The 25,659-nt window shown below is 42.4% G+C and overlaps 1 protein-coding gene across 1 annotated transcript in view; it reads left to right on the top strand.

Annotated features, from left to right (window-relative positions):
• Positions 1-534: 534 nt before the first annotated feature.
• The window catches only part of LOC126464159 (serine protease snake-like), an 80,870-nt gene continuing 55,745 nt past the window's right edge, over positions 535-25,659 (top strand). The window contains exon 1 of the mRNA XM_050096213.1: positions 535-703. Coding sequence (XP_049952170.1) covers positions 607-703 — 97 coding nt within the window. The 5' untranslated portion in view covers positions 535-606. The remainder of the gene's footprint in view (positions 704-25,659) is intronic.

Below are 25,659 nucleotides of genomic sequence, written 5' to 3'. Positions count from 1 at the left end.
CAACCATGCCCGAGGCAGGATTCGAACCTGCGACCGTAGCGGTCTCGCGGTTCCAGACTGCAGCGCCTAGAACCGCACGGCCACATCGGCCGGCTTTGATTTCTGAATCCATGCTGGTTGGCACGGAGAGGCTCATTCTGTTCGAGATACGTCACTAAGTCTGGGTCCAGAGTATGGTCTAAGATTGTGCAACAGATTTGTGTTAACGATATCGGACGAAAGTTCAGTATTTTGTCTACTTTTTGGTCGACACATGTGTGTCAGTGAGGGTCAGTTGGACAGAGTTGAGAAAAAATGAGGTGGTGTAAATCGATAGTTAAGAAAACTCAAAAGTGCCAGAGTACTGGACTGCTGGTGAAAGAAGACCGCCCGCAGAGCGAAATGACCATCTGCGGGAAGCTGTCGGGGCATCCCAGCGCCTGCACGCGTCCGTAACCTTGATGGCGCTTGCCATTGGCCGCAGCTCGTAATGACGTCACGGGCCCTGACCCGGCCGGTGGGAGCCGAGCGCCCGCAGGTAAGCTAACAGTCTTCCGAGTCCAGTTCTTCGCCAGGCGCCGCAGTAGGAGGTGAAGACGATTAGCGGCTCGCAGTTGTGCATTAGAGATGGGCTCCGGAACGATTGCCTTCGTAGTGCTGGCAGCGTGCGCCACGGCCAGCGCTATCGTGTTCAGCGAAGACGCCAAGCCCTCCGTATACAACGGTGAGTGTTGTTCCGGAACATTTGTTGCTGCTACGGAACATTTCACTGTTCGCTATTGCGACTGCGGCCAATGACCTTGAAACTATGTAGATGACGAACGAATCAGTTCCTTGTTTGAACGCCACGCGGCGCTGTAACCGGCATCTGTGCCGTACACAACGTCTAAATGACATGCGTTAGAATACTATGGAACACGTAAGCGTATTTCGCTAAAAAAGGCTGTTTAATGTGACGCTGAAACAAATGAACGGGCCAGTGCGTGTAGCTACGTACCAAGTGCCGCAATCTAAACAGATATTTCGTACGAAGAACGTAATTAGCGAAACTGCTTCGGTATTCATAGCTTCCTAGCTCTATACGTCAATGCAGAAATCGAATGCAGCGATTGAAATGTTTGGAGACATTCGCCATCATGCGCTGTGCACGCTATAATCAGGTATAAGAGGACAGAATTAGTAATTTGAAATAAAATAGTTCAGACATGTGTTCTACTTCTTGTGGTGTCCGAGATTAACGCACCCAATTGTTTACTAGTTCTCGTTTTTTATTCCTCATGATACAAATTTTTCATAACACGTCCGTGAAAATGCAAGTCACCTCGGTGAATTTCACACATTGTATCTTCTCGTGTTAGCCATGTGGCAGCGTCCTCTTGAAGCAACATAACGACTTTCCTGCTTCTTTATCTTCAGGTACAGCGTCATAGTTTACACACCATTTTGAGGCTGCGTTGGATTTCCACCACTCCCAACCGTAAGGGGAAAGTAGGCTTTCTCGGCAAATAGACTACTTCTGAAGGTGACTAGCAGGAAACTCGTAGCAGTGCTTCCAATCGTTAGGTTGACATGAGAAGATTCGTCAGGTTAAAATGCATTTAAAACAGTTGACGGTCAATGTTCGGAACAACGGAACAACTACAATCAACTTGTCTTGTTTAATACTTGTGTTCGTTTATGAGGGCAGCTGCGTCCTTGTTGCGGCCTTTATATTTCACTGTTTTCACATATGCTTGTGGTGGTCGGCAGGAACGGCATCGCAGTACTGGGAGTTCATCGCCGTCGAAGCAGCATTTGAAGTGCATATGCAGAAACCGACTTTAGAAAATTTACACAATATATTCTACACATCGATACAGGCACCATTCTCTCGTACATAACCGTGACGTCTTAACATTAACACTCAAGAGTCCCATTTATTACAACAGACTCCGTAACGTCACACGTGCAGCCTCTTATATTGTTCTCGCTAAGATTATACCTTAACTGCTCCAAAAGATTCGTTCTTTCATGAAGTTTCAGCATTTAAATGGCGTACTGTTTCCTCTGCCGCAGTTTTAATATATTTTTCAAACATGGACATCTAACCGATTGCTTTGTATACGGCGAATTGCAAGCACCAAACCTACAATTTAAGGGTTTCGTCCCTCTGTCGGTAAAAATGCTCTGAGGGTTCCACTCAAACTTCATTACGTATATATACCCGTAGTTGTCCTAAACCTCAACAATTTTTGCCGTTTATCGATAACGATTCTGGCAAGATATCGGTCCCGGAAATTTTAAGATTTTCGAAAATGTTTTCATTTTAAGTTTTAAGTTTACATTTCTGGTTTATTTTAGCATTTGATACTGTAATTGTATAGCTACGAATTAACAATTTTCGGATTTATTATTTTACTTGCTCGGTAAAACCTCCCTTCTTCGAAATTTCACTATTCTGGATCAACTGGAAGTGTTCTGTAGGTTTTAATAAGTGAGTCTGTATCAAAATGTGACATAAAGAATCGTATCTTTTAATTGCATTGACTTGGAAGCTTAAATTTTTTATAGAGCTTAAGCGGCTTCGGCATAGATATGAAAATAAACAGCTGAATTCAAAGGGAAAAATTCATACCATGTTTCTCAATGGGATGTCATGAAAAGAAAGCAACTTTCGATACTATTAAGGCAACTTGCTATATTTCCTGAAGGCAGTGGTGAATCAGATTAAAAAACTGAATGTTGAGATGTATTTATTCTATCACTGTTTATCTACTAAATTAATTGATGCATTTAAACATTGAACTCGTAACTGCTCTGTGATATTTTGAAGCACTTCGCGTTTGGCTAAAGAAAGAGGAAATACATTTTGTGATCAAAAGTATCCGGAAACCTGGCTAAAAATGGCTTAAAAGATTTTGGCGCCCTCCATCGGTAATGCTGGAATTTAATATGGTGTTGACCCACCCTTAGTCTTGATGATAGCTTTCACTCTCGCAGGCATACGTTCAATCAGGTGCTGGAAGGTTTCTTGGGGGAATGGCAGCCGACTCTTCACGGAGTGCTGCACTGAGGAGAGGTATCGATGTCGATCTGTGAGGCCTGGTACGAAGTCTGCGTTCCAAAACATCCCAGAGGGGTTCTATAGGATTCAGGTCAGGACTCTGTGCAGGCCAGTCCATTACACGGATGTTATTGTCGTGTAATCACTCCGCCACAGACCGTGCGTTATGAACAGGTGCTCGATCGTGTTGAAAGATGCAGTTGCCATCCCCCGAATTGCTCTTCAACAGTGGGAAGCAGGAAGGTGCTTAAAACATTAATGTAGCGCTGTACTGTGATAGTGCCACGCAAAACAGAGCTGCAAGCCCCCTCCATGAAAACACCACCGCCTCGGAATTTTACTAATGGCACTACCCACGCTGGCAGATGACGCTCACTGGGCATTCGCCATACCCACAACCTGCCATCAGATCGCCACATTGTGTACCGTGATTCGTCCCTCCAAACAACATTTTTCCACTGTTCAATCGTCTAATGTTTACGCTGCTTACACCAAACGAGGCGTCATTTGGCATTTACCGGCGTGATGTGTGTGTGGCTTATGAACAACCGCTCGACCATGACAGCCAAGGTTTCTCACCTCGTAGTACTAGCAATGGATCCTGATGCAGTGTGTAATTCCTGTGTGATGGTCTGGATAAATGTCTGCCTATTACACATTAGACCCTCTTCAACAGTCGGTGGTCTCTGTCAGACAACAGACGAAGCCAGCCTGTACGCTTTTGTGGTGTACGTGACCCTTCAAGTTTCCACTTCACTATCACGTCGGAAACTGTAGATCTAGGTATGTTTAGGCGTGTGGAAATTCAGCGTGCAGACGTATGATAATTGACACACAATCACCTGACCACGTTCGAAGTCCGTGAATTCCGCGGAGCAACCCATTCTGCTCTCTCGCGATGTCTAAGGACTACTGAGGTCGCTGATATGGAGTATCTAGCAGTATGTGGAACACAATGCACCTAATATGAAAAACTTACTTTTTTTTTTAAAGGAAACGGTGAGAGGTCGAAATCTGTATATTTGGAGGGATAGAAGATTAATTATGGTACCCACGAAACGTACAAGCGTTTGTGGCTAGCAAGCGATGTAGCCTGCATTACAATTGAGAAGACGTAAGTAGTCAATCGCCTATTCCATACAAACATAGAAATACATGCATGGTGGGAGAAGGGGGGGGGGGGAGGAAGCCGACTCACATCGGGATGACCCGATTGACATCTGATAGCAGTTCTCGAAGTGTCCATTGCCTTCACCACTGCATTTTCTCGGATTGTGCTTCTTACAAAATCCCCACACAGGATCTCCTTCAGCTGTTTGGAATGCACCGCTCCTCAAAAATAGCTCGTAGGAGCTCTGTTTAAACGCTAGCAAGCTGCACGAATAACGCTATTGAATAAACCAACTGAAGAAAACCGTAAGCGAAAATACTGAGTAAAGCTCAACCCACACCTTCATAGGGATTTTTTAATAAAATTGATACCTCTTTTTTTTCTCTCCCACTATAATGATTAGCCGTGCGGGATTAGCCCAGTGGTCTAAGGCGCTGCAGTCATGGACTGTGCGGCTGGTCCCGGCGGAGGTTCGCGTCCTCCCTCGGGCATGGGTGTGTGTGTTTGTCCTTAGGATAATTTAGATTACGTAGTGTATAAGCTTATTGACTGATGACCTTAGCAGTTAAGTCCCATAAGATTTCACACACATTTGAACATATAATGATTAGACGGTGGCTTGGAAATTATCAAACATGCAACCTTACGAGGTGTGTAATAAAAGTAAACAGACTGACAACACTGTGAAAGGTCTGGCGACGCCATGTTGTTGTACTTGTGCAGACTGGTGTGTTCATCCCTTCCAGGCGCTGAGTCCGAGTTTCAGCTCCACACAGGCATCACGTGAGCGCTGAAATGAAGTCGCGTTTTTGTTCGGTGTTAAAAATGGAACAGCCGAATTTAGAGCAATGTGTTAAACTTTGGGAATCCATGAGCGTGACATACGAAAAGTATCAAGAGCAGAAGTTTTTCGGTGTCACATATCAAAACACGTCGAAGACGTACCTCACTCAGGGAGACCTTCAACGACAAAAAAGAAAGAAAGCGTCGAATGTGTGTGTGCTCTTGTGAGATCAGACTGACGTTTAACAATAAGGCCGGTGCGTGTTCTACAAATATGTCCCCGAAAATCTGCGGAAAAGTATGAGTAGAGCGAGACCAGACATTGCAGACAAGTGGATGCTGCACCATGACAACGCCCCGAGTCACACGCCCACTTTCATCGCGGAATATTTGACCTCAAAAGGCATTTCTGTTGTTCCACAGCCCCCCTATTCACCTGATGAATCCTTGACTTTTTTCTTTTCCCGAAATTGAGAAACGTCTTGAAAGGACGTCATTTTCGGTTTTTTAAGAACATTCAAAAGAGTGCGACCGACATGTTAAACGGTCTACCAGTTGAAGTCTTTCAGCGCTGCTACCAAGACTGGGAACAACGACACCGCCAGTGTATAGCTGCCGAAGGAAACTATCTTGTAGGGGACAATGTTATTGTTTGGAAAAAAACTTTGTTAGGAAAAAATCTGTCTAATTACTTTTCTCACACACCTCGTATATGTACACTACTGGAACCAATAAAGGCAAGGAGGTTGTTACCATGTTTTCAGCCTGCAGAAAGGATCCATACTTTTTTGTGCAGGCAGCGAATTGGAAAAGTTCAAGAAGTTACATTGTATCAAAAGGCTCAAGATCCATCCGTTGAACAGTAACGTTGATTTTTTTTTTTTCCGAGTATTGGGACGATACCAGCGAGGAGGAGACATCAAAGTGATGTGAAGACAATACCACGGTCAATGGATGCTGAGAGAAAGCTCATGCGACTGTTGATCATTTCACTTGAAAAAAGAGTCATGGGAGAAAAGACAAGTCATTAAGTTATAGTTACAACGCAGCCAACTTTTAAAACAGAATCTACAAATTTGCACCACGAAAAATGTTACCATCCAGGTTCATGAGACACATTCCTCACGAAATTTTTCTCCGAACGTAATATTTCCTTCTTTTTTTCCTCGCTTTCTCTGACCATAGCGGAATAACAAAATGATAATTTAAATTACTTCACAAAGGAAAGTAGAGGAAGTTTACTGAGCTAATGGCTCTGAAACGACCACAAAATGCTGCGCAGATACGCAGTCCGACATCATTCGAGCAACATGCACTCCCTCTTGAAACTCTCGTATCGCTGGGTATTAGAAGAAGATCCAGCAGTCAAGAGCGACTAACATTTAACTGCACTGCATCGTAACGTATCGTCAACGCATTAAATGTTCGCTGATCTGCAAGAAATGTTGAAATAATGTTCTCCATGAGTATCGACCGAAGATAGTGTGCACGTTGCATAAGACTGACGATGAAGTAACGTTTTTAATGGGAGTAACATCTTATGTCGTTTTATAGTGTGCTGTATCCTAATATGGAAACAAAACTGGCTTGTCACCCACCATCACTTAACACTCAGGCCTTTTAAAGAGGGCATTATAGCGACTTTTCTTTTTATTACGTGAGTGATAAACTACGGCAACGGGTCAAAATTGGTCTGCAATAAACTGGCCTCCTAGTAAATTTTTGAATCGTGGAGAAAAAGTTTTGCGTCGCAAGAAACTCGTAGATCTGAAAAAAATTTATACTACAAATGAAACATATCATGAGTGGCCCAAAGATGGAGAATTTTGCACATATCTCTGGGAGGTTACCTCACATATCAGAAGCGGAATTCAAAGATGGCGTGTTTGTTGTACCTGACGTTCGAAAAATGTTGGATTCCAGCTTTGAATAAAAAATGAATATGAATGAGAACAAGGACTAGGTATCAATCAAGGGTGTTGTTACTGTGTTTTTAGCCTGCAAAAAGGGTCCATACTATTTTTCTGTGCAGGCAACTAATTGGAAAAATCCAAGAAGTTACACTGAGTCACGAGGCTCAAGATCCATCCTTTGAACAGTAAGCTTGACTTTTTCCGAAAGCTGGGGCGATGCCAGTGAGGAGGAGGCATCAAAGCGATCCAAAGACAATACCAGGGCCTCCGGAATACCAGTATGATGGGAGACGGCTGTTGATCATTTCACTTGCAAAACAAATTCATGGGAGAAAAAGCTACATCTGACGTTTTAAGAAGAGAGAAAAGAAATATAAGCCAGTGAAAACACAGTTCCTATTTAATGAAGATGTTTAATGCTGCTACCGCACCACTCTCTACAGCAAAAGCCTCGACATCTCCGAAAAACTGCAGCAACCGGCATCCATTTGAGCCTGCTGACAATATTCACGCCTTGGCCTGCTCCACAATTTTTAACCCCCACTTCCATCCGTTATCAATGATTCCTTGATAGCTCAGGATGCGTCCTGTGAAACGATTCGTTGTTGTAGTCAGTTTTCCATAAATATTTTTCTCCCAAATCGATTCAGTACCCCGCCATTAGTTACTCGAGCTATCCATGTAATCCTAAACATTCAGCTATAGCATCACATTTCAAAAGCTTCTATTTTCTACTTATCTGAACTATTTATTGCCCCCTATTCACTTCTGTACATGGCTACACTCCAAACAAATACCTGCAGAAAAGACTTCCTAACATTTATATTTGTTATCAATTGAAGACAAAGTGTGTATATGAGTCCGCGATCATTTTATTTTGAGCACTTTTATTTTCACAAGTCCGTCTTGATCACATTTTACACTTTATGTGTAAAGAAATCTATGTGATCAAGACGGACTTCTGAAAATAAAGGTGCTACTTATATTTGTGTTTGATATTTATCTTTTCAGGAAAGCCTTTCTTGCTATTGTCAGTATGCATTTTATACCTTCTCTACTGTGGCCATCACTAAGGTATTTTACTACCCAAATAGCAAAACTCATCCATTTCTTTTAGCGTCCCCTCTCCTACTGTCATTCCTTCGGCATCACCTGAGTTAATTCGACTACATTTCATTAGACTTGCTTTGCTTCTGTCGATGTCCATCTTATAACCCTTTTTAAAGACACTAGCCATTCCATCCAAGTGCTCTTCAGAGTACTTTTGTGCCTCTGATAGGATTACAATTTCATCAGCAAACTTCATGCTTGTTCTTCTCTTTGAACCTTATCTTCTTTCCAAATTTCTTCTCTACTTTTTTTTTTACTTCTTGTTAAATATCCAGATTGAATAACATGGGATACATGCTAAAACTCTGTCCCACTCCTTTGTCAACCATTGCGTCCTTAGACTTTCATGTTCATACATCAATGAAACCTTTGCCGCGCGGAGTGACCGCGCGTTTAGAGGCGCCATGTCACGGATTGCGCGGCCCTTCTCGCCGGAGGTTCGAGTTCTCCCTCGGCCATGAATGTGTGTGTTGTTAGTTTAAGTTAGTTTAAGTAGAGTGTCAGTCTATGGACCGATGACCTCAGCAGTTTGGTCCCTTAGATAATCACACACATCTGAACGTTTTGAAACCTTTGTTCATACTGGCAATTCCACAGTAGGACTTTTAAGCTCTGATATGGAAGCTGTATGAGAGGTAGTCATAAAGTTTCTCACCTCGAAAAATCAAGCTGTGACCCTGAAACTTGGTGGTGGTGTTAATCCTTCTCTGCACATTCACCCTTCAGTGAGACACATTTTTCCCAAAGATTGATGGTTTGTTGGAGGCCTTTGTTGTATAAAGCATGGATCAGAATAACAAAGTGATTGATAGTTGAGCATGGGAAGGAGGGATGTTGTTAGTCGGATGTTAAGCGTATAGTGCAATATGGTAGCAGCATCTGTGATTTCCGAACCGAGTACGTTCATATGTTCGTTGTTAACGTGAAGTATGGAGTTTGCTTTGCTTGGTCATAATGGTGTTCCCTAAACAACTTCTCACTTACCTTCACACATTCTGTAAAAGAAAGAAACAGCACAAAGAAACAAAGGAAAGAACAATCACAACAGTTATGTTAATACACTGCAATTGTTGTCCACAGTTGAGTAGCAGAGCGATGTGACAACTGTGCACAGGACAGAGGATGTGACCAAACTGTGCTCTGATTGCTTGTTGCTATGATAGCTGTCCTGTAAACACATAGCTGTCGGTCACTTTGTCATTCTGATGCTGGTTATAGAAGCCTGCATTTCGGCTGTTTGGGAAAAGATCCATCTCGAAAATCAACTCGTTGTCGTCCTGGAAATGTCTGCTGTGCAATTGTTTCTTCATCTGAGGAAACAGGGACAAGTCAGTGAGTGCCTTATCAGGAGAAACGGGGTTCAGGCAAAAAAATGGTGGCTCAAGATGCAGCATGTGAGACTGCCCTGTGCAGAATGAGCTGAGACACTTTAGAGGAGGAAAAACACACCCTCGGACAACTCTCCGCCAAATTCCATCTTTACATCCTCCTGTAATTTCTTCAGGAGATTGGGACAGTAAGCTCCTGTGACAGGTTACCTCTAAGAAGCAATATGTGTTAGCATCATATCATAGTGTCCCAAAAAAATTAATAAATAACCACTCCAGTTACTACAATGTCGTTTATCTTGGTCCACGACTGGTTGTGGCGATTATGGTGAAACTATTTTCCAGTGGATCTCCAAGCAACAAGTAATGCTTCACCATACCACAATTTTCAGATCCATTATAAAATGGCTACAATATGAACACCACAACAAGTCTTGGACGAAAATAAACATTGTAGCAACTGGACCACTTATTCATTAATTCAAAATATAGTTGCAGAGCGGCAGCGCTCCCCAAACATGGGTAAATTGACGATGATAGTCCCAAAGGACACTCAGCATCGCCTTGCCAGTTGAGTCCACATGGTTCCATTGCTATCTTTGCTCTAGAGCCTCCCATTCTTACACTCAGTACTCGTTCATGGCCAAAGGTGGATAAAGACGTTACCTGGTCTGGACTGACACAGCTGCAACATTTCTGCTGCCTGTTGGTTCAGAGGGCAATTTGAATGGGTGTGAGCAGGTGCTGTACTTCATGTTCAAAACGTGCAAGATGTTACAAACTGATTCTTACCGGTTTCTCGGTTTTAGCGATATCGTCTCGAATATGATACACAGATCTTAGACCAGCTGGGTTTCCGCTTCTCTTACGATTACTGTGTCTTCAGAGGTGGTCTGAAAGTTGGCCACTGCGCATCAGCCACCTTATCCTGTGTGGACAGGATGAGGTGGTTGATGCGCAGTGGCCAACTTTTGTCCAGAGCGCTGGGCGAGTACACTCGTTTGTTCGGAAGAGGAGGCCGGCAGTGTTCACCACCTTTCGGCCAGTCAGCTATGACAGAACCGAGGGACACGTATTGTAATCTTTCTCATATGATTTTACAGAAACTACTCGGTAAAAAAAAAAAAAACATTTTTGCGTTACTTATAGCTTTACACCAGGATCGCTCCAAAAGAAATGCAAACTATTTTTTTAATCCCTCTTTTATTCTACATGTTGGAAAGTTTTACAGTGTGTAGATACATCCTTTAGGAACAATATTTTCATTTCTCCACATAATTTCTATCCCTCTCAACTGCCGTACGCCATCTTGGAACCAGCGCCTGTATACCCACACAGTAAAATTCTGGAACAACCTGTTGGAGCCACTGTTTGGCCGCGTGCACAATGGAGTCATCATCTTTAAACCTTGTTCCACGAAGAGAGTCTTTCAGTTTTCCAAAGAGATGATAGTCACATGGAGCCAGGTCAGGACTGTAAGGCGGGTGTTTCAGTCTTGTCCATTCAAGTTTTGTGATCGCTTCCATGGTTTTTTGACTGACATGTGGCCATTCATTGTCGTGCAACAGCAAAACATCCTGCTTTTGCCAATGTGGTTGAACACGACTCAGTCGAGCTTGAAGTTTCTTCAGTGTCGTCACATATGCATCAGAATTAGTGGTGGTTCCACTTGGCATGATGTCCACAAGCAAGAGTCCTTCGGAATCGAAAAGCACTGTAGCCATAACTTTTCCAGCAGAAGGTGTGGTTTTGAATTTTTTTCCTTGGGTGAATTTGCATGATGCCACTCCATTGATTGCCTCTTCGTCTCTGGTGAAAAATGATGGAGCCATGTTTCATCACCTGTCACAATTCTTCCAAGAAATTCATCTCCATCATTCTCGTACCGTTCCAAAAGTCACTGCATACCGTTTTTCTTGTTTCTTTGTGAGCCACTGTCAACATCCTGGGAACCCACCTGGCACAAACCTTTTTTAGCGCCAACACTTTCAGTATTCTGCAAACACTTCCTTCCCCTATCCCAACGTAGCGTGACAATTCGTTCACTGTGATGCGTCTGTCAGCAGTCACCAATTCGTTAACTCTCTGCACATTGCCTGGAGTGTGTGCAGTACGAGGCCTGCCGCTGCGAGGGCAATCCTCAATATTGCTGTGCCCGCTTTCATCATGTAACCTGCTTGCCCACCGACTAACTGTACTGCGATCGACAGCAGCATCTCCGTACACCTTTTGCAACCTCTTGTGGATGTTTACCACTGTCTCGTTTCCACAGCACAGAAATTATATGACAGCACGTTGCTTCTGACGAATGTCAAGTGTAGCACCCATTTTGAAGACATGCTGTGATGGCGCCACTCACGGGAACAGTTTGAACTAAGTTTGAAAACAAGCGGGAAGGCCGTATCTACACACTGTAAGACTTTCACACATGCAGAATGAAAACTGTATTTTTACAAAAATAGTGTGCATTTCTTTTGGAGTGACCCTTGTATGTCAGCCTCATGATGATGCACCCATCATTTCCTTAACGGTTATAGTTATTGTGATATTTAAATGGAAGTAACAAACTGCGCGAAAATCGAAAAAGTTTGTAATGAAAAATGGGGGCCGCTGTGATTTTGCATTTAGTGCATATTACATAATACGTTGCTGCGTGTGAAATTTAGCTAACATATAGAATTTTTTTCAGACTTGGGTGGAGGTCTCTGTCAGCAATCTCGAGAAAATTGATCTGATGTAGCACACTGATTTGCGATCGTTCCGTGCCAGCGATAAAGCCAGAATGAAATATCCGCAACATTCGTCATGTTCCGTAAACGGGCCGGCCGGAGTGGCCGTGCGGTTCTAGGCGCTACAGTCTGGAGCCGAGCGACCGCTCCGATCGCAGGTTCGAATCCTGCCTCGGGCATGGATGTGTGTGATGTCCTTAGGTTAGTTAGGTTTAATTAGTTCTAAGTTCTAGGCGACTGATGACCTCAGAAGTTAAGTCGCATAGTACTCAGAGCCATTTGAACCATTTGAACCGTAAACGGTTTCAGGTACCGAGATGAGATTCTGGCAAAGTATAGCACATAAAGAAGAGAATATTTTACCATATGGTTATTATTCAAAACTTCATTATCTGCCATGTTATTCCACTAACAACAGACTTTTTCGATGAAAGAAAGTAATTTTGGGGGCCATTGACAGCTGGTGAGTTTCCGAACAACATAACTGAAGAGATTCCATGTTTATTTTGTACTGAGGATGTGATTTCTTTAATATGCTACTGACCGTACTTTTCCTCAGTTCCTCACTTAATAAACTTAATAAACCACTCTTTGAAAATTCTCTCGCAGTTGCGTCTGCAAAACATGTAAACTCCGCTGTATTCTGGAAAAAAGAAACAAATTTTAACGTGGCAGCAAGAGAAATGTCTAGGTTTTACTCAAAATTCACCACTCATGGCTCTTCTCTGGAAGTTACAAATGGTTAACAAGCCGAGCGAAAATGGATCACTGAATTTTCAGCGGAATTCTTTTTATATGTTAATCAATGCAGTGCAAGTGCGGGCACATCGGAGCTCCACTTAATATTTAAAATGTGAGCGTAAACTTCAGTTCAGAGCGGCACTTCCCCTCCAGCTCTCGTCTTTTCCCCTACCGTCCGTTCAAAATAGTTCGAATGACTCCCCATTTCTGCCCTCTTTATTGCTCATGAAAACCACACATTGCATGTTGTACCACCATACAGCGAGACCTTCAGAGGCGATGGTCCAGTAGCACGTGCTCTTGCATTGATGCATGCCTGTATTCGTCGTGGCATACTGTCCACAAGATCAGCAAGGCACTGTTGGTCCAGATTGTCCCATTCCTCAACAGCGATTCAGCATAGATCCCTCAGAGTGGTTGGTGGATTACATCGCCCATAAAACTCCCTTTTCAATCTATCCCAGGCTTGTCGATAGGGTTCATGTCTGGAGAACATGCTGGCCACTCTAGTCGAGTGATGTCGTTATCCTGAAGGAAATTCACAAGATGTGCACGATGGGGACGCGAATTGTCGTCCATCAAGACGAATGCCTCGTCAATATGCTGCCGATATGGTTGCACTGTCGGTCGGAGGATGACATACACTTATCATACAGCCGTTTTGGCGCATTCCATGACCACCAGCGGTGTACGTCGGCCCCACATAATGCCACCCCAAAACAGCAGGGTATCTCCACGTTGCTGCTCTCGCTGGTCAGTGTGTCTAAGGCGTTCAGCCTGACCGGGTTCCCTCCAAACACGTCTCCGACGATTGTCTGGTTGAAGGCACATGCCACACTCATCGGTGAAGAGAACGTGAAGCCAATCCTAAGCGTTCTATTCCGCATGTTTTTGGGCCCGTCTGTACCGCGCTGCACGGTGTCGTGGTTGCAAAGATGGACCTCGCCAGGGACGTCAGGAGTGAAGTTGCGCATCGTACAGCCTATTGTGCACAGTTTGAGTCGTAACATGACGTCCTGCGGCTGCACGAAAAGCATTGTTCAATATGGTCGTGTCGCTGACAGGGTTCCCCCGACCCATTATCCGTAGTTAAGGGTCATCCACTGCAGTAGTGGCCCTTGGGCGGCCTGAGCGAGGCATGTCATCGACAGTTCCTGTCTCTCCGTATGTCCTGCACGTCAGAACAACATCTCTTTCTTTCACCCCGAGATGCCTGGACACTTCCCTTGTTGAGACTCTTTCTGGCATAAAGTAACAATGCGGACACGATCGAACCGCGGTATTGACCGTCTAGGCATGGTTGAACTACAGACAACAAGAGCCATGTACTTCTTTCCTGGTGGAATGACTGGAACTGATCGGCTGTCGGACCCCCTCCGACTAATAGGCTGCTCAGGCATGGTTGTTTACATCTTTGGGCGGGTTTAGTGACATCTCTGAACAGTCAAAGGGACTGTGTCTTGATACAATATCCACAGCCAATGTCTATCTTCAGGACTCCTGGGAACCAGGGTGATGCAAAACTTTTTTTGATGTGTGTACAAAATTTCTCTCTCTACCCCCAATCTTCTCTGCACCTCATTTATCACTTTGTCTACCCATTTTATCCATTCTGTCCTCTTCCAAATCCACATCTCAAATACTTGTACTCTTCTTTCTTCCTCTTTCCTCAGTGTCCATGCTTCAGCTCTGTATAATGCCATGCTCTGTAAAAAGCTCTTTGCCAGGCTCTTCCTCGTATGCCTGTCCATGCACCCACATAGAAGCCTCCTTTTTAAATGCCTTTTTGGCCATTGTTATGCGTGTTTTTACCTCCTTGTTACATCTCATGCCGTTCGTAGTTATGCTTCCCAGATCTCTGTAAGCACTAACTTGTTATAATCTTCCTGTCCTAGCTTTTTAGTTGTCCTTATTTTCTTGCACTTAACACCATAATTCTCCTTTTCTTATTAATTCTCATTCCGAATTGCTCAAAGGTCTTGTTTCTTTTAACATTCCAGTCGTAGTTCTGTGGTTCTCTTCCAAAAACACCATATGATCCGTAAATCGAATACATTCTATCCTCCTACCACCAACCCGAACTCCTCTTTTTCCTTTCAAATATTTCCGAATAATATGCGCCAAATATATGTTACAGAGTATTTCCTGTTAGAGGTATTGGTTCTTAATGAGCCTTCTATCCCTCCAGTCGAGTCCGCGTGCAAGATCTTGTTCGCTGCAGATTAAATATCACAATATTTTGGTCGTGTTGAAAGTGTAAATGTACAACAAAATCAAACGCAATATTACACATAAGAATGCAGTGCCCATCCTCTACTTGGTGCACATGCAAACCACAATATAACCATTGCGCAACTTGCACACAGGAGGTTCAGAAATGGTTCAAATGGCTCTGAGCACTATGGGACTTAACATCTGAGGTCATGAGTCCCCTAGAACTTAGAACTACTTAAACGTAACTAACCTAAGGACATCACACACATCCATGCCCAAGGCAGGATTCGAACCTGCGACGGTATCAGTCGCGCGGTTCCAGAATGAAACCCCTAGAACCGTTCGGCCACACCGGCCGGCATACGTACAAGGTAATCGTTTAAAGCAGTGAGGTGGATACACTATTTTTTCACTACCGAAAAGCATTTGTCTCAATACCGTTCTAATGCTTATTAACGGAAGTACCTAAAAGCATTTGTCTCAATATCGTTCTAATGCTTATTAACGGAAAAACGATCATATACGGGTATCATAGGAAATTTGTGACTAGCGGATTTCATCGTAGGGGCGATGTAGCATATTTACTTAGACGGAGAGTCATCGATTGAAGAAAATTCAGGAGTGTCCCAGGGAAGTTCCTTGTGACTCTTGTCGTTCATTTTAATGATCTGGCGAATAATGTTAATATTTATCTCAGAGTTTTTGCAGATGATGCTATTATCTGTGTTGAATTATCCTCTGAGAAAAGCTTTCAAAGTGGTGCACGTACTGTTAAATTGCTTTAAACCTTCAGAAACTTAAAGCAGTGCACTTCATCATCGCAAGACGTAGTCTCCTCTTATTAAACATCTTATCGCACACAAATACTCCTACATAAAAAAGTAAATCTGAAACGGAATACAACATTGTAGTGCCTGTGTTATCCTGAATTATGCTGCAAAGTTCCTTCAGACATGCATGCATATGGCTGACGACATACATATGTTTGGTTCTGGTCATGAGTTGTGCTCGTGTAGCCAAATGGTAAGGCGACCGCTCGCGATAAGCGAGAAATCCGGGTTCTAGACCCGGTCAAGCACAAATTTTCACTGTCGTCATTCCATTATATAGCTGGTGGTTATCCATATTCGCAATTGTGAATACATTTCATGAAATGGAATGATCACATGGTCAGGTTCCTAGGTAAACCAGGTGGCAGAATGCAGTTCGCCGTTGCTGGGATACTGGGAAATAAGTTTGCTTACAAAACAGTTAGTGCCTCAAATACTACACACACATTTTTCTCCCCAGGGCTTACCACTCTTTGGTGAGTATGTGCTTGGCTACCAAGGTGGCCCAGCCATAGCAGAACTGCTATGTTTTTCATTTTAAACAACGTTCAAACTTGAACACTTTCTAGCAAAATTCATACAACTGCTAATCTAATGCATTAAAATTGCTTGCAGAGCGGCACTTCATAAAATCAAATCAAATAATGCGCAGTTAAGTTACTCTAGTCAAGGGAACATTGTGCATGACTAAGAGACGGAAATAAAACCATTTCTACTACAAATAACTTAAAACTTATATTACAACATCCCATTATAACACTTTCTAATAAATCCAAACAAGAAATGAACAAAATACTCTGGCTGACAAATAAAGTGAGCCTATCAAACACACTGCCCGACACAGTTATAGGCCCTATTGTATTTATAATCTTTCAGTAATCAACACGCTTCTTACCTAATCACAGCACGCCGAGACATTTAATCAGTTATTCTTCTTGCTCCTCACACGCAAATTGAACCAAGAAACGCTAACACGTAATGCAACAATAAGTACCGTCAGCCATGCACCTGACAGCATTAAGAGTTTAGATGTAAATGTAGAATATGGAAACTCGTAACGTATGGTTAAATTAATGATGTCACATAAGTCGTATTTTCATTCCGCCAATACCGACCTAAGTTCCCTTTGATTTTCCTTAATCTTCCCCTGAAAACGCAGAAATCTGACTTCACGTGGAAAACTGCAAGGACTCCATCTTTTGTGACAATTCTATGGATTAGGAATGGCGGTTATCGCTCATACAGCCAACATTCGGTTATATCGGTTTTTTTCAACGCCAGTTTAACGTGACTGTTAAAATAGCCCGAAATAACCGTTTTCTGAAATAAACTATTTTCTGTTTTTTTATTATTATTTCCTATTATAAACGCAGAACTCCAACAAAGATTGAAAAATTTTGGGTCCTTCACTTTCAAGATATATAGAATAAAAATATTAAATTAAATAGGCATATAAAAGAACAGTCCGTTCACTGTTCGATTCTCGAAAGGTGATAAGTGGATGAATACTGCAAAAAAACCACAGGTAGTCTCCTATTCATTCTAACTTTTTGAAACTCCGCTCAAGAACAATACTGTAATCGAGGATCATACCACTGTTTGGGGGTTATGAATAACCACTGCACGAGGATGACAATGAGTCTGAAGACCTATAATTTTCATGTTAATTTGACAGTTTTCAAAGAGTATAAGCAGATAAAAGTATATTATGTAGACACAGGCTGCAGATGAGCTACTTTCTATTTGTATCGTAAAGTACGAATAAATTGTAAAATTTTAAGTTTTATTCTCGCATGATGTCGCAAGTTTGTCGTGGCTCCTCCTGTTTTTAATCTATTAAAGCAAATTAAGCATTGTACTTCACCGATACCGCACTTTGCAAAATACTTCCAGAGTAGGCATAGTGCCATTCCGTTGTCCGACGATGGCAGTCAGAGCATACGGAGGCAAATCTTGCACACCCCATGTACACGCGTATCATCTAATAGGCCATGCCACAAGGTACTCGATATACTCTCAGCGACGCTGTACCAATTCTTATCCCATGTGTTTGACGGCATCATTGTTAAAATAGCATTGGTTGCTTTTCCCATTTTCTATTATAACGCAATATTTCAAAGGAATGTAAATTGTACGAATCAAAATTACACCTTTTCTTAAAAAAAGGTTTATCTAAAAACAAAAAAGTTAAGCACTGCTGTTATTGCTTATTGATATTTCGGTTTTATCCACGGTTATTAGTAAAAAGAGGAAAAACACCCATTATACAAGAGACCACGCAAATACCACAAATACCGAAAATACCGGTTATTCAGAGCTAAAATATCGGTTTTAAGCGGTCGGTATTTCCCATACTTACTGTGGATTCGGTCCCTCTGAAAAGTGTTGTTCTCTATCCACACTTCGAAAGGGCTAAAACAATCATATGGTAACAGTTGCTGTCGCCTATCTAACAGCTTCCAAGGTCAACAAAAATTACATTATCAGCATTTCATTTAATTACTGACCGAAATTCAAAAATTTAAAACGGTGTCATAATCAGCCCATTTATAGCTTGTAGCTATTTATAGCTATAAGTACGCTACAGGCCGTTAAAATTGCTACACCAAGAAAAAATGCAAATGATAAACGGTTATTCATTGGATAAATATGTTCTACTAGAACTGACATGTGATTACATTTTCACGCAATTTGGATGCATAGATCCTGAGAAATCAGTATCCAGAACACCCACCTCTGGCCGTAATAACGGCCTTGATACGCCTGGGCGTTGAGTCAAACAGAGCTTGGATGGCGTGTGCAGGTACAGCTGCCCATGCAACTTCAACACGATACCACAGTTCATCAAGAGTAGTGACTGGCGTATTGTGACGAGCCAGTTGCTCGGCCACCATTGACCAGACGTTTTCAATTGGTGAGAGATCTGTAGAATGTGCTGGCCAGGGCAGCAGTCGAACATTTTCTGTATCCAGAAAGGCCCGTACAGGACCTGCAATATGCGGTCGTGCATTATCCTGCTGAAATGTAGGGTTTCGCAGGGATCGAATGAAGGGTAGAGCCACGCGTCGTAAAACATCTAAATTTAGCGTCCACTGTTCAAAGAGCCGTCAATGCGAACAAGAGGTGACAGAGACGTGTAACCATTGGCACCCCATACCATCACGCCGGGTGATAACGCCAGTATGGCTATGACGAATACACGCTTCCAATGTGCATTCACCGCGATGTCGCCAAACACGGATGCGACCATCATGATGCTGTAAACAGAACCTAAATTACGTTTTGCCATTCGTGCACCCAGGTTCGTCATTGAGTACACCATCATAGGCGATCCGTTACAGCCATGCGGATAAGACGCCTGTCAATTCGATTGATAGTGATACGAGGCCGCCGGCCTGGGTGGCCGAGCGGTTCTAGGCGCTACAGTCTGGAACCGCGCGACGGCTACGGTCGCAGGTTCGAATCCTGCCTCGGGCATGGATGTGTGTGATGCCCTTAGGTTAGTTAGGTTTAAGTAGTTCCAAGTTCTAGGGGACTGATGACCTCAGAAGTTAAGTCCCATACTGCTCAGAGCCATTTGAACTATTTTGATATGAGGCCGTTGGGATCCAGCACGGTGTTCCGTGTTACCCTCCTGAACCCACAGATTCCATGTTCTGGTGAGAGTCATTGCATCTCGACCAACGCGAGCAGCAATGTCGCGATACGATAAACCGCAGTTGCGATGGCTACCTTCCCACCTTTATCAAAGTCGGAAACGTGATGGTACGCATTTCTCCTCCTTACACGAGGCATCACAACGACGTTTCACCAGGCAACGCCGATCAACTGCTGTTTGACTATGAGAAATCGGTTGGAAACTTTCCTCATGTCAGCACGTTGTAGGTGTCGCCACCGGCGCCAACCTTTTGTGATTGCTCTGAAAAGCTAATCATTTGCATATCAGAGCATGTTCTTCCTGTCGGTTAAATTTCGCGTCTGTAGCACGTCATCTTCGTGGTGTAGAAATTTTAATCGCCAGTAGTGTATAAAATTAAATGTATAAGGTAAGCCAAATATTAAAGCTAGAAACGGGGTGTACACATTGAGATAGCATTAATTACAGCGCGCGAATGCCCTGTCGATATTCATCCAGTAGCTGAGAGTGAGAGAGCCCTTAGCAACTTCCAAAAAACGGTAAATGTAATTTCAAACCCGTTCTATAATTTTTCTCATCTACACGCCTAACGTCTCATATTTGACACATTAACTCATTTGTGAAGTAATCAGACGCCTGAAGGTATTAAACACATCGCAGCATTCGTCAAAGAAACGGGGCTGCATGTTTACTGTCATCAGACAGCGCGGTCAACAAGGGAAATTCCGATGTAGACTAGCCGTTAGGCGGCTTCGCACAACTTTCGATCGCACCTCCCCGTAGTCCACGAAAGTTGCCAGACGTCCAGAATAGCAGAATCTGTCGCAGCGCACTGGGGTCGGGAATTCCAGAAGTGTGTCTCCTTATAGCGGTGTCGAGCACCCCCAGTTCTCCTGGTCGTTAGCGAGTGACGCACGCGATACCATAACGGCTCCTGCTTCCCTGTGTTTCTTCACACGTGTGCCACCAGAGTTACTCTGTCCACAATTCAGAAGCTCCACGACCTGGGGAGTGTCTCGGGCCAGTAAAACGCCTGGCTTCGTTCACGTTTCGGACCGGAACCCCCGGAAATCGGTATCACGTGACTAGCTGCTGTACGCGCCTGCCTGCAATGACAGAACACCTGACGCGAAACTATGCTCGCGTGGAATATGACTGTATACCAGTAGCTTTAAAATTCGTTTACTTTTCCTCATTTTGACCCCTCAGTTGTCTATATGCACTAAACAAATTAGCGAGGATACTGAAATGGCTAGCTCCTTTTAAAAGGAAAAATATTGTGCCAGTTACATTTCAGTTGTGCTTAAGGATTTTCGCCTGACAGGCAGAAAGCATGTGATTGCTACTTTTGTAACACATGTGTGACCCCATTGTTGAAGTAGACTCAATATTGAACAGTAGTCAACATTTGTCGTAACGTTCGTGGTAAAGTTAATTATCACTGTGCAGTAAATATTGAGAAATGTGTTTCTCTATTGAAGCTTTTCCCGAAAAATTAATACAACAAGACCATACCACACGCTACTAATACATTGAGGATTGCTTTACATACATTTATACAGATATTTTAAACGCAGTTATTATTATGAGCCCATAAATTACTGTAACGTTGAATGATAGTCCATTTAAATGAAGTACAAAAGCCTTCAAATTTGGGTAGGACACGAAACTATCATATTGTTTTAGGCGTTTGTATCACTGGTAAGGGTAGTCCATTGACATCTTCATCCCAGCGAAGTTAAAACTTAAAACTTTCAGTCTAAAACAGAAATCCAGATTAGTACCACATGTAAGGACGTGTGTGTATCTCATGCCTTTGTGATAATGACTCGTCCAACTTTTGTTCACTTTAGGAATAAGGCATCTTTTTAGCGAACAATGATAATATAGTTAATGTTCTAAATCATTGAGTGGCCTTTATCATTGTCATATGCAGTGCCGAATACTCCTTTGAGAGATTTTTTTCCTTTGAAATATTAGTGTACAGCATAGTTTCCACATAGATAATACAAACAAGAAAATGTTAATAGAATAAAGTGTATGTAAGCAACTGTTTTTCACTTACAACGGTTTGTAACACAGTCACTACTCCCTCTGGTGTGAAAGTTGTTGACAGCTGGAGCGACACTAGCGCTCCAAGCGGCGAGAAAGCAGTCACATGTGTCATAAGGATACTGCTCGTTTTTAAAAATCTTCTGCTTCATTAACGGAATAATGGTTTTTGCATTCCATGCGTTAGCAAGTTATAAAGCGACGTAGGTTATTGTAAAATACATGAAAAAAAAAGAATCACACTGATTCAGTGACAAAAGAAGAAATCTTTTCGAATATGTCTGTATCTGCAGTTTATTCCGCTGAGAGCAACAGAGTATAAACACATTTCATGCGTGAGAAACATATTTCTGTTGTCTGTTGTTAATATCATTGGCTTTTTCCTCGACACGTAAACTTTTTATGGAGTCCATTTATTCGCCTTTTTTTACACTTCACTTGATTTTCTGCTACACGAACATTGTTGTAACTGTAATTGCTTTTGCTTCGAAAGGGAATGTGTTGAAGATTCTTGGCCTTTGTGCATCAGATTTTGCGGCAACTGTAGAATTGTTTTCTCCTATGTAGGGAAACAGTTTTCTTGCTTTTAACGATTTATTATCACGTCTATGTCGTTTTCCCTTAAGCTATAGTTGTGATGGCGTATTTAATACATTAAATAATGTAGGTATTACATTTATATAGGTTTCCTTCATTCCACATTCACTGACTTGGCTGAAAGTGTAGGAAACAAAACTCTACTTTGTTGGATGGATATATGACGTCTTTCTTTAAAAGGCCAGATTTTTTGGCGTTTACTAGCAATTTATTGTTATTAAGGGAAAACTACATTATTCAGTACATGTTTGTACGTTACAAGGGAATCGTAAAGAAACTGTCCTTTATGCACCGTTTCGTATCACCCAGGGTCCTTAGAAAACTAAATAATCAGAAACGTGCTGTAATTTTTTATTTATTGTCGACTTTTATGGCTCTAAATACACTCGCTATTATAAAAATTGTGGTACAAATCAATATAAACGTTAGTACTCTCACTCCTCCATTATCGTATTGAGAAATGTTGCTTTCTGATTGCTTGGGTCACTGCTATCGCCAATTGTAACAAAACGACACGTAGTGACGCGACTCTTACGTTACACTGCGATTTCAGATTCTGTTAATAGCGTGTTACATACCTTGTGTGTGTGTGTGTGTGTGTGTGTGTGTGTGTGTGTGTGTGTGTGTGCGCTCGCTTACCATGTCAATTTGAAATCTATGTGTATGACCACCGTTTGACTCAACATACTTATTTGGTCACTGAGTTTGTCATGGAATACGTAAATAGCAGCAGCCTCGATGTTATTTAAAATATGGATGTCGTATGAAAAACAATTAAGAGTACCTGTTATGCCTACTTTCTTTCCCACCTTAAATATGGAGTCATATTCTGGGCTAATTTGGCAACAGCTAAAATGAGTTTCCGGAGTACAAAAAGGCCATTAGTATTACAAAGGCCGGCCGGAGTGGCCGTGCGGTTCTAGGCGCTACAGTCTGGAACCGAGCGACCGCTACGGTCGCAGGTTCGAATCCTGCCTCGGGCATGGATGTGTGTGATGTCCTTAGGTTAGTTAGGTTTAATTAGTTCTAGGTGACTGATGACCTCAAAAGTTAAGTCGCATAGTGCTCAGAGCCATTTTATTCTACCTTTATCTCGTATTTATGTTTTGGAGACTCTCGTTGTTTTAAACTAACGTCATGGGTAACAAACTGCAGAATATTTCAACAATCACAATCCTCACCATAGGAACGTTGCTATTCTAATCGTTATCTTCAGTCCGAAGACAGATGTGATGCAGCTCTCCACGGTATTGTATCCGATGCAAGCCTCTTCATCTCCGAATAATTACTGCAACCCACATTCTTTTGATCCCGCTTACTGTATTCATCTGTTTAAAAGCATGAACTATGTAAGAAAAAGTAAATTCCAGCAACAAATATAATACAGAAACAAAAACAAAGCAAGCAAGCGAAATTAGAATAAGAAAGCTATATGAAAGTAGGCAAGCATAGCACACGTCTAGTAGCTACTTTCAAGATGGCAAACACATGTTCTTTGAAGCTGGGTGAATATGATCACGTGATGTCAATTTCCGGACCGAAACGTCAGCTCAGCCAGGCGTTTTACTGGCGCGAGACACTCCCTGAAAGTTGGATCTAAAAGTCTCAGTGATTAGTTAGGCAGAAGCAATCGCCCAATTCTTAACTGCAAGTCTATCAGCCGAGTCACTTGGGGAACCTGTACATTAACGTCGAATTTAGAATCAGTACAGCGTTGCATTTTTCACTGTTATTAAGTTTTTCCAGAAGTGGAAATTTATCAACCTTATTCCTGTCTAACTAATTTGTCACTAGAGGTTAAGTGAGGAATGGGGGAATAGCAGTAACTTTGTATTCAGGTGGTCAGAATTGACAAAGAAACGTGGCCTTGGAGAGTATTATTATTATTATTATTATTATTATTATTGCTAGCTTAGCGCCCACTGCTGTGCTCACGTAGGCAGGCAGTGTGGCTTGCAGAGATTTTTTTGTTTTTATTTAATCGAATTTTTATGTTCACAAATTGCAGCACCTTGTAAGCATTTTACGCTAATTAAGTCCGTATAAGCATGGTTTTTTCCGAGCTACTTCTGACCAAAAAGCGATTCCGGTAACTAAAGTCCAAGGTTTTTGTTAATCATGCTTTCTGCGTTCTTGTGGAGATATTTCCATAGTAAGTTTCATCGCCTAACAAATATTTCTTTATATCTAGCCGAGAAGTGAAATTCCAATTTTCATAAATTTAGCTTTAAAACCTTTTTTTAATACAACGAAATGTTTTCGTAAATTTTCATCCCGTATTGCACTCCCTTAGGAGTTGAATTTCCGGAACACTGAAACACTATTTTTTTTTTTTTTTTTACTTCTAACTGTGAAGTCAAATACCAGGTGTCATAGATGTAACCTTAAAATCTTTTAGTAGTTCCTTAGCAATTAATTATTTTCAAAAAGCGTTAACGGCGTAGTTTGGTAATTTGCCGATAGTCAGCGCTAGTCGCTAAAATGGCGAGTCGAAGTGTGGAGCGAGCTTTCTGTTTGTTGGAATTCGACAAAAACAAGTGTGCTACAGCTGTACAACGGATGTTTAAAACCAATTATGGTAAGAAGCCACGAACAAGGAAGACCATTTACAACTGGCACAGTAAATTCGTTACGACGAGTTGCTTCTGCCCCGCAAAGAGAAGCGGACATCCCAGTGTAAGTGAAGTGAATGTGGAGCGCGGAGGAGGGACATTCATGAGTGCAAAGAAATCGGTGCGTCGTGCATGCCGTGAACTCGAAATGGCTCCAATGACAGTGTGGAAAGTCCTGCGACAGGAGCTGTCTATGAAACCATTCAAATTGGAGCTAGTGCACAAGGTCAATGACGAAGATGCCGTGCTGGGAGGCGTATGGCAAGAATTCGATTACCGTATTGACGTATGCCGGGTCACTCATGGTTCGCATATTGAATGTTCGTTTGAAAAAAAAAAAAAAAAACTTTAAAAGTTTCTCTTCAAAATGCAACATGTATGATAGCTGTATAATGTTTAGTTCTTGTGCAATAAATAATTGGAAGTGTTCCTAGACTTTATGTACACCCTGTAGTTTACATCACTTAGTGGTTGATTTTTCAAGAATGCTGAACCATGTATTGTTTGCAGTAGCCGAGCGGTGCTAGGCCTTGCATGGGTGTGTGTGATGTTCTTAGGTTAGTTAGGTTTGAGTAGTTCTAGGTTCTAGGGGACTGATGACCTCGGAAGTTAAGTCCCATAGTGCTCAGAGCTATTTGAACCATTTTTTTATGTTCTGCACAAATGATTAGCATTTGAATCATGTCTGCCCGTGAGTTCAAGATCAACATTTACATCGGCAGAACACCACTTACCGGTAAAATGTGCCTGCGGCTCTCGTTGTCGCTGTAAACGAAGATAAACGGATCAGTGAGACTTGAGGAGACGTGCATGATGCCGCCAAGACGTATGCGTGAACCGTACCATCAAAACAGTGAGTTTGAAAGCGCACACTATTGGCGTGAGAGAATGTGATGCGTCCATCCATGATATTGCTGCTCGTGTGGTACGACGAACTGCAAGGGTTGTGTGCAGAATGGTTCACGGAAGGCTGTGGAACA

This window comes from Schistocerca serialis, chromosome 1 (genome assembly GCF_023864345.2).
Source record: "Schistocerca serialis cubense isolate TAMUIC-IGC-003099 chromosome 1, iqSchSeri2.2, whole genome shotgun sequence".
NCBI classification, from domain to species: Eukaryota; Metazoa; Arthropoda; class Insecta; order Orthoptera; family Acrididae; genus Schistocerca; species Schistocerca serialis.
The sequence above is the reverse complement of the archived record's forward strand: the minus strand, read 5'-3'. Positions and strand labels throughout refer to the sequence as shown.